At 46.3% G+C, this 10,229-nt stretch overlaps 1 protein-coding gene across 1 annotated transcript in view; it reads left to right on the top strand.

Moving 5' to 3' along the window:
- Window positions 1-200: 200 nt before the first annotated feature.
- LOC311123664 (SRC kinase signaling inhibitor 1-like) overlaps window positions 201-10,229 on the top strand; it is a gene marked incomplete at its 5' end in the record, with an annotated part of 52,156 nt that continues 42,127 nt past the window's right edge. Inside the window, one exon of the mRNA XM_084197908.1 lies at window positions 201-227. Within this exon, the coding sequence (XP_084054034.1) occupies window positions 201-227 (27 nt within the window). The remainder of the gene's footprint in view (window positions 228-10,229) is intronic.

Here is a 10,229-nt window from a genome sequence, read left to right as displayed (position 1 = left end):
TGTCTCTCTCTCTCCCTCACCCATCAAGCAATTTCTCCAAGAGTTACTTTTATTATTAGTTGTCAGATACTTGAGAGTAAATGTCTAACACCCCCCCCCCCCCTCTCTCTCTCTCTGTCTGTCTGTCTGTCTGTCTCTCTCTCTCTCTCTCTCTCTCTCTCTTTTATTTTCTCTCTTTCTTTCTTTTTGTCTCTCCCCAGCAACAACCCAACTACTGGAGCTTTAAGGTCAGTGCTGTAAGTGACAGTGTCGCTGTGTCAGTTTGGTTTCTCCATCCACTGTGGTGTGTTCTTGTTGTGTGTATTTGTGTGTGTGTGTGTGTGTGTGTGTACCACCCCAGGCTCCTGTGGCACATCTCTCTCTCTCTGCCTGGTTTCTGCAGCAGCCCTGTGCCCGTCGCACCGCTGGCACGCAGACTCTCAGTTGGCATCTCTTGAGTCTCAGGCGGCGGCAGCAGCTTAAAGCCTTCAAGCTCCATTTAATCTGCAGGAAATGATTCTCCCAGGATTAATGCCACCTCAGTCAGTCAGTCAGTCAGCTAATGGCTAACATCCATGTGACCTTGCTAGAGTATTACTCAGGCTAACTGAGACGTTAAGAAGACATTACAGTGCCTTATTGCATTGTGGAAATATTGCTTTGACATGTCTCAGATGTCCTTAGATTTTACTGACATGCTTTGAGGTTAGATATGCAGTATTGAGGATAAATGTACAGTTATATGTCATGTATTGTTTCTGTTCTGTCTTGCCTGCGGATGCATCAGTGAGGGTATATCTGTTTTGCGTGTGACATTGAGGTAGTTGGAGTAGATGGAGTTTATGTGTATGTGTCATGCTGTGGATCTATGTGAGCTAACATGGTTTACAGGGTGTAAATGAGCTCCGTTGAGGGTTATATTTCATACATGTTGTCCAGTTGCTGCTGAGGCACAGCATGGATCTACACAGAGAGGCTTTCAGGAAGTATTGACATCTGTGTGGGAAGAGGCCTCGTCTGAGGTTTATGCTTCCCTGAAATATCATCTGGACAGGGTGGAAATGTCACCAGATATCGATATCCAGATTCCTGACCCATCTACCACACAGCTATGTAATTATTACACTGTCCAAAAAAGCTTTAAAAACCCTCTGACCTCGAGACATTTTTCTTTGCACTCCAAACAAACTCTAATCAGAGGCAGTCAGTCAGACAGGCTCTTTTCTTGGCTTGACTGCCCGCTGAAATTAGACAGTCATCAAATCGCTGTCACAATATTAGATTTTCTCTTCATTTTTCTACTTCCATGACTCATGGAAATATTTGATCAAGTGCTTGTTGAATAATGCTTGCCCACTTCTCCAGTGCTCCTCCACATAAATTACATCACAGTGTCTAAATCTGAAGATTAATATCATTAAAAGCCTACTGAATGAGTCACATTCTCAACAAGCTGAATTAGACAGAATTAAGTGAAGGAGGAGAACAGGTGATAAGAAGAAGTGGTAGAATCCAGCCCTATAGAGTTTTCTTTGCTGTCTGTATCAGACCTGAGTTAAAATACTATTTCAGGTATTTCAATTACTTTTCAGTACATTTCAAAACAAGTATTCAGATAACCTTTATTTTTTTTTAAACAAGTAGTTGAATATTGGAATGTATTTTGAAATACACTTGGAAAGAATTTGAAAATGCTCCAATACACTGACTCAAATTGTGATAAGGAGTCAGGCGCAGGAGGTTAAATCACAGAATAACAGGCTTTAATCCGCAAAATACAGGTTTACACACAAATGCGTCAAACACACTCCAGGGCACAAAACAGGTGCACTGGAAAATACAAGGCACACGGGAAAAATCTCCCATCTAACAAAATACACGAGCTCCACCGAGCTTCACTAACCTTCACAATAAACAATCACCCACAAGGACAAGGGGGCAGAGGAAACACTTATACACCGACTAATTAGGGGATTAGAACCAGGTGTGTGATGACGAGACAAGACAATTGTGATGATGATTGGGGTGGCAGTGGTTAGTACTCCGGTGACGACGAACGCCGAAGCCTGCCCGAACAAGCAGAGGAGGCAGCCTCGGCCGAAGTGGTGATAGTAGCCCCCCCCCCCGAGTTTTATTGCGCAATCCCCCGCCCGATGAGGTGGTAATTTAGTCACCTGCGTTTTAGAGAACGTTTGCGCCAGATCGAGGTATTCAGGGGGAATGCGCACGGTGGAGGTACTGTCTGGACTTTCCACCGTGGTTGCACCAACGGAAACACCTAGACACCTACCCTGACACTCTCGCGACCACCCCGTGAGAGCCCTCTGCGGCCATGAGAAGGTGGGGTTGTGGAGTGCTAGCCAAGGGATACCTAATACCACAGGGAAAGCAGGAGATTTAATAATCGAAAAAATTACCTGCTCAAAATGAGTCTCCTAGGTGATCATGGTGACTGGTATCGTGACTTCCGTAACAAACCCGGACCCTATTGGTCGACTATCGAGTGCTCTGATGGGGAGTGGAATGGATAGGGGAACCAATGTTATGCCTTGACGGCGTGCGGATGCCCATAAAGTTCCCAGCTGCGCCTGAATCGACTAGTGCCTTACACTGGGGAACTACCATGAGATCGGGAAAGTGGATAGGTAGGATACAGTGTGCAGCAGTGGGCTCTGAACAAGTGTGGGTGTTCGATACCTGGGGTGATGTGTGAGTGCCCTGCCTGCCGCCTCCCGGCCCAAAAGAGTGTTGACTACGATGTGTGGTGTATTGTCCCTTTGTGCCACCAGAGTGGCACTGTCGCTGTCCTCCTCCGCTCTCTTGGCCGGCGGCTCCACCAAGCTCCATCGGCTCGGGATCCGAGTCGTCTGGGGTGAAAACGGGCAGACCCCCACCAGGACGTCCTCTGGCTGCCAGCAGGTTGTCCAAACGAATGGCCATGTCCACCAGTTTGTTGAAGGACAACATGGTGTCTCGGCAGGCTAGCTCCCGTATGATGTCCTCCCGCAGATGGCACCGGAAATGGTCGATCAGGGCCAACTCGTTCCACCCGGACCCCGCTGCCAGCGTCCGAAACTCCAACACGAAGTGCTGCGCGGTCCTCGTCCCCTGCCTCAGATGGACCAGTCGCTCACCCGCCTCTCTACCCTCGGGCGGGTGATCAAAGACCGCCAAAAGAGGCAAGCGAACTCCCTGTAGTCCACCAATGCGGCTCCTCCTTCGTTCCACACCGTGTTGGCCCACTCCAGGGCTTTCCCGCAGGAAACGAGGACGGACACCTTCTCCCGCTCCGATGGTTCCGGCCTGATGCTGGTGAAGTAAAGCTCCAATTGGAGGAGGAATCCCTGGCACAGCACTGTCATCCCATCAAATGCCCGTGGTCGGGATATCTGGATCCCTCCGGGTGCTGGGGTGTAGGTGGCTGGATCCGGTTGGCCAGCTGGTCTCGACAGATCGGGTCCTCTCCTCTCCAGGCGTTGGATGACCTGAAGAACCCGATCCATCGCTTCCCCCAAGCTGGTCAGCATCGTGGAATGCTCCTGGACCCGTGCCACGACTCCAGGCATGCGCTCTTCTCCCGCTGACTCCATATTCGGGTGGGTGATTCTGTGATAAGGTGGTGTTGAAGGAGTCAGGCGCGGGAGGGTAAATTACAGAATAACAGGCTTTAATCCGCAAAATACAGGTTTACGCAGAAATGCGTCCAACACACTCCAGGGCACAAAACAGGTGCACAGGAAAATACAAGGCACACGTGAAAATACTCCCGTCGATACAAAATACACGAGCTCCACCGAGCTTCACTAAACTCCACAATAAACAATCACCCACAAGGACAAGGGGGCAGAGGGAACACTTATACACAGACTAATTAGGGGAATAGAACCAGGTGTGTGTGATTGACAAGACAATTGTGATGATGATTGGGGCGGCAGTGGTTAGTACTCCGGTGATGACGAACGCCGAAGCCTGCCTGAACAAGGAGGGGAGGCAGCTTCGGCGGAAGTCGTGACACAAATACACTCCCATGCATTTATTATTTGAAATAAGTATTTGAAAAGACTTTCAATTACAATTTGGTCGACTATTTGTTTTGTTTTTTTTACAAATAACCATTCAAAAACTCAAATAAAAGTACTTGTTTTGGGCTGTGAATATTAAAATACTCAAATACACAGAAGAAAAAGTATTTAAATAACAGATACTCAAAATACACACGTATTTTAACCCTGGTCTGGTATGTATGTATTCTACTGGCCTGGCCCCTTTTCTATTTTTCCTCAGCAAAGAAGACTACCAGCCATCTCAGTCATCATCCCTCCCAGAGTACGCCATTTTCCTCACTCTCCTGCCGAGCGAGCAGATCGCATCAGTGAACAATCCAGCGCAATTTGGCAGAGCAATTTCTTCCATGCATTGATGACTCCCCGTGTTATAAAGAGACTGAGCTCGGCCAAGGAGAGAGGGTGGGGGGGAGCAGGCTCGCATTAGGGGGGGGGGGGGGGGGGGGGGGGCTCGTATTCTGCCCGAGAGATAGACGGCGAGAGTGAAAGCCAGAGATAGAGGAAAAGAGTAAGTGAGGAGTAAGAGGGGGGTAATTTTTGTTTCCAATTTTTTGAGGAGGTCGTAGGCTTGCTTGTTTTCCAGGCTCTTCTCTCCCTGTTTGGTGAAATAGCACAAAGTGTGGAGAGAGAGCGAGTGTGTATGAGAGCAGGGCTGTTCAAACAGACATAGAATTCAGCAGGAGAAGGAGTAGAGGCTGCTTTGAGAGCTGTCCAGAAACGGAGGTGTTGACATAGAGAGACCCAGACAGCCAGAATGAGAAGCTACTTTTGAGACGGATTAAAAACTGATGACGCTCTGAGGGGTGTGAGCGACAGAGCAGGAAAGGGAGGGGAAAGATGGCACAGAGAGAGATTGTGGAGAGAGATTGTGGAGAGAGAGAGAGAGAGAGAGAGAGAGAGAGAGAGAGAGAGAGAGAGAGAGAGAGAGAGAGAGAGAGAGAGAGAGAGAGAGAGAGAGAGAGAGAGAGAGAGAGAGAGAGAGATGGGGAGGGAAAGGAGAAAGACATACACTGAGTATACAAAACATTAAGAACACCTACAGTGAGGGGAAAAAAGTATTTGATCCCCTTCTGATTTTGTACATTTGCCCACTGACAAAGAAATGATCAGTCTATAATTCTAATGGTAGGTTTATTTGAACAGTGAGAGACAGAATAACAACAACAAAAAATCCTGAAAAACGCATGTCTAAAATGTTATAAATTGATTTGCATTTTAATGAGGGAAATAAGCATTTGACCCCTCTGCAAAACATGACTTAGTACTTGGTGGCAAAACCCTTGTAGGCAATCACAGAGGTCAGACGTTTCTTGTAGTTGGCCACCAGGTTTGCACACATCTCAGGAGGGATTTTGTCCCACTCCTCGAGCAGGGGGACCTTGCGGGCGCTGCAGGATTTCAGTCCTTCACGGCGTAGTGTGTTACCAATTGTGTTCTTGGTGACTATAGTCCCAGCTGCCTGATCATTGACAAGATCCTCCTGTGTAGTTCTGGGCTGATTCCTCACCGTTCTCATGATCATTGCAACTCCACAAGGTGAGATCTTGCATGGAGCCCCAGGCCGAGGGAGATTGACAGTTATTTTGTGTTTCTTCCATTTGCGAATAATCGCACCAACTGTTGTCACCTTCTCACCAAGCTGCTTGGCGATGGTCTTGTAGCCCATTCCAGCCTTGTGTAGGTCTACAATCTTGTCCCTGACATCCTTGGAGAGCTCTTTGGTCATGGCCATGGTGGAGAGATTGGAATCTGATTGATTGATTGCTTCTGTGGACAGGTGTCTTTTATACAGGTAACAAGCTGAGATTAGGAGCACTCCCTTTAAGAATGTGCTCCTAATCTCAGCTCGTTACCTGTATAAAAGACACCTGGGAGCCAGAAATCTTTCTGATTGAGAGGGGGTCAAATACTTATTTCCCTTATTTAAATGCAAATCAATGTATAACATTTTTGACATGCGTTTTTCTGGATTTTGTTGTTGTTATTCTGTCTCTCACTGTTCAAATAAACCTACCATTAAAATTATAGACTGATCATTTCTTTGTCAGTGGGCAAACGTACAAAATCAGCAGGGGATCAAATACTTTTTTCCCTCACTGTACTCATGACACAGACTGACCAGGTGAATCCAGGTGAAAGCTATGATCCCTTATTGATGTCACCTGTTAAATCTATTTCAATCAGTATAGATGAAGTGGAGAAAACAGGTTAAAGAAGGATTTTTAAGCCTTGAGACTATTGAGACATGTATTGTGGATGAGTGCCCTTCAGAGGGTGAATGGGCAAGACAAAAAATGTAAGTGCCTTTGAACGGAGTATGGTAGTAGGTGCCAGGTGCACCGGTTTGTGTCAAGAACTGTAACACTGCTAGGTTTTTCACGCTCAACAGTTTCCCATGTGTATCAAGAATGGTCCACCACCCAAAGGACATCCAGCCAATTTGACACACCTGTGAGAAGCATTGGAGTCAACATGGGCCAGCATCCCTGTGGAACGCTTTCGACACCTTGTAGAGTCCATGCCCTGACAAATTGAGACTGTTCTGAGGGCAACTCAATATTAGTAAGGTGTTCCTAATGTTTGGTATAGTCAGTGTATGAAAAAGGAAAAGTGCTTGAAAAGGGCAGATAATAGAAGGGGGATAGCAGAAGAGAGGTGTGAGGAGTGGCTCTGTGGAAAGGTGAGACTCTCACGAACACGTACATGTTGGTTGTTTTGCTCAATGACGCCCACAGGCCTCACAAGACTCGTCTGAAGGTCCCCCGGTACCAGTTGAAAAAATGTATTGAAGTATATATGAAGACTGTTTAGTACCAACAATAAGGGGTTAAATACATGTTTAAAAAAAAGAATAATAATAATGTTTCCTGATCTTTCTTATATCTCTCAGATATAGGACAGACACTTCAGAACATATTTCCTTTCGATTTTTTGGGGGGGACTATCTGTTGTTCCATGTAGTGAATCTGTTATTCAATGTATGGGCTAATAGCAATAAGGCCATAAAACACTTCTAGATTATTTTGACACTTCAAAATCAAATAGCAAAATGATCCTTGGTATGAGCTTCTTAAAACAATTCCATATAGCTTAGTAGAACCCCCCCTTCTCCCCCCCACCCCATCTTAAACAAGGCTTAGACTCTTATGGGTTAATAAACATCTCTCTAGCAACGATCCATGGTAAGACAGATTCTTCTCAGATCTGAGAATAGTGAGAATGTCTCTTTCTCTCTTTCTGACTAATAAACTCTCAGTGGAATGTCTTATCACTTATCACCATGGTAATTAACAGCTAAAGAGAAACCAGAGACCGTCACCCCCTGTCATGTGATCCTCCATTGGTGGACTTGACTCCAACAGCTATCTGTTTTCTCTGTATGGCCTTGCCCCCAACCATTAACTTCAGCCTCTCAACCTATAACAAGCACTTAAACACAACCATGACACTGACCTTAAACCTGACCCACTCTTTGTGCGAACAAGAGACAAAATAGAGAGAAACTGAGAGGGAGGGAGAGAGAGAGAAAAGGAGAGAGAGATGGGGTTTGTTGTTGGATTGAATGCAGTTCATAGCCCTAGGTATGTTGCAGCCTGCTGTGTCCTCCTTTCCATTGAATTATATTTCTTGTAAGATCATCTTGTTTTCTCCTTGTTCATTTCTTCCTCCGTTGTATTATAAGAATGTAGTCTTCTCACAGTAATTGAGTGCTATTGAAAAAGCCTGGATTGACACCATAGGATGATAGGGAGAGAGGGAGAGAGGGAGAGAGGGAGAGGGGGAGAGAGGGCAGAGAAAAGAGGAAGAGGTGGAACCACTGTTTTCCTCTGAAGAGAGAGTGCGTGTCTAGCATTAGAGATCTCTTAGCAGATGGTGTGTGCATTTACCTGCCCATGATGACGCACAGGAGAGAATGGGCACCCACTAGTTGAATCAACGTTGTTTCCACGCCATTTCAATGAAATTACATTGAACGATTGTGCCCAGTGGGATATCACTCTGACACCTTTACATACATTTACATTTACATTTACGTCATTTAGCAGACGCTCTTATCCAGAGCGACTTACAAATAGGTGCATTCACCTTATAGCCAGTGTGATAACCACTTTACAATGTTTTTTTTTTTTTTTTTTTTTTTTTGTTGAGTTGTAGGGGTTTAATGGCACAGGCAGGGAGCCCAGCCAACAGCGAGTTGCTATGGCAACAACACCAAGTTGATATGGTTTCTTTCCTCCAACATATGGAGAGAACATATTTTGTTCCATTGGGGGAATCTACCTTTGTTTCTTAAGTGTTTAGTGTTTCTCCAAGCTACAATAGAATGACTCACACCTGTTTTTCCAACTACAGTTAAAGTGAAAGATTCTCATTAGGTGAGTTGCTGGATTGGAGTTTGGCAACAGATCTTCTCTCCTGTGTGTGAGAGCGAGATGGAGCTAGTTTCCCTCTCTCCACTTTCTCCTGAGTTCTATTTGATATTTTGCATGGTCTCACCGGTTCGGTGTGATTTGTTGAAAAGATCCTCTGTTATGTAGACACACAAACTCCAGGGAGTAGTGTTAGCTCAACGTCAGCTCACTGACGTGTTCACTCTTCTAAAGGACATGTATCTTTTAGCTGTGCTGAGTCAAGATGATGGCTGTGTTTTATCCATCTGTGCTCTGGTTTTATTTAGCCCTGGAGCTCTGCTTGGCTCACTGGAGCTGGTGTTTGTGTGGATTGTGTGTGCAGTGTGTTCTGTGTGTACAATATATGTGCTGCTGTGTGGTCTATGGACTGTGTTGTTGTGCTGCCTGCTCAGTGTGGTCGTTGCTTAAAGACAAATGACCCCATTAGAAAGCACAGTGGGGGCGATCCGTCAGAACCACCCTCTTTCTGCGTGCTCAGACACTGTCTGCCTGCCCTGCCCTGCCCACCAAATCAAATCAAATCATGTTATTGGTCGCGCACACATATTTAGCAGATGTTATCGCAGGTGTAGCGAAATGCTTATGTTCCAACAGTGCAGTCATTTACAAGTGCCACCACTCTGTTGTGGGGTTGTGTGTGTGACTGCACTGTGTAAATGTTTGTGGTTGCAGTATGAACAGTGCGTGTGTGTGCCATGTGTGAGTGCATGCGTGTGTGCGTGCATGTGTGTGAGTACGTGTGTGTGTGAGTTTGTATGTGTGTCACAGGAGGTTGGTGGCACCTTAATTGGGGAGGATGGGCTCGTGTTAAAGGCTGGAGCGGAATGGTATCAAATGTGTTTGAAGCCATTCCACTTGCTCCTTTCCAGACATTATTATGAGCCGTCTTCAGCAGCCTCCTGTGGTGTATGTGCATGCATGTTCTGTGTATTTGTCAAAGCGAGCACTGCTGGGAGTCAATGAGCACAGCACTCTGTGAAGCTGTGTCTCGCCTTCCTAAATACAAGATTAATGAGAGCCTCGTAAAAAACATGCTGAAGTCTTATTAAAGCAGAACGAGGGAAGAAAACGGCAGAGAGAGCGGAGGAGAAGTTGTGTTCTACTTGGTGTGAGGGGCTAGCGAGGGGCGTAGGTACTGTACTGTACTGTAATGTGTCTGGCTGGCTCTGCAAAGCTAACAGTCCTCATCGAGCATTCTGGGAGCTCATTAACGGAGTCTGGGAGCTGGAGGAGACCCGGCAGTGGGGATAGGGGAGCCAGCTCACTGAGCAGAACACAGCAGCCTGGCAGAACACTGTCTAGTTGCAGCAGCAGCAGAGTAGCTGAGGAAGAAGAGATGCTGCCTGGGCCCAGGCCAGGTCCAGCTAGTAGAATAAACCCAGAGTGACAGCCCTGATCTGGATCTACATGGCCTTGTCTAATCCAGACAGCTCTGGTCCCAACCAATAGGGAGAGGAGGCAGGTGTAGAGGGAGAGAGAACTTTACATAAGCTTTAAAACATTAAAATAGGTCTCAGCGCCCACCAGGTTATTCTGTATCTTCCCCATTCCTACCTACTGGTCCTCAGTGGATCCCCAGTTCTGAAGGTGTTGTGTTCTGCACCTCTGCCTTGCTGTATCCTTCTGCTGTCAGCATTGGTGAACCAACAGGCACCGTCACATTATTCCATCCCACCCTATCAGAAAGAGGAAAGATGGCATCAGTTGTGTGAATGTTGGTCCTGACATGCTGATACATTATGCCAATCTTAATTGTGTTTGTTTGTCTTATAAT

The sequence above is a fragment of the Coregonus lavaretus genome (genome assembly GCF_964263955.1).
Source record: "Coregonus lavaretus genome assembly, contig: HAP1_SCAFFOLD_1387, whole genome shotgun sequence".
NCBI classification, from domain to species: Eukaryota; Metazoa; Chordata; class Actinopteri; order Salmoniformes; family Salmonidae; genus Coregonus; species Coregonus lavaretus.
The sequence above is the reverse complement of the archived record's forward strand: the minus strand, read 5'-3'. Positions and strand labels throughout refer to the sequence as shown.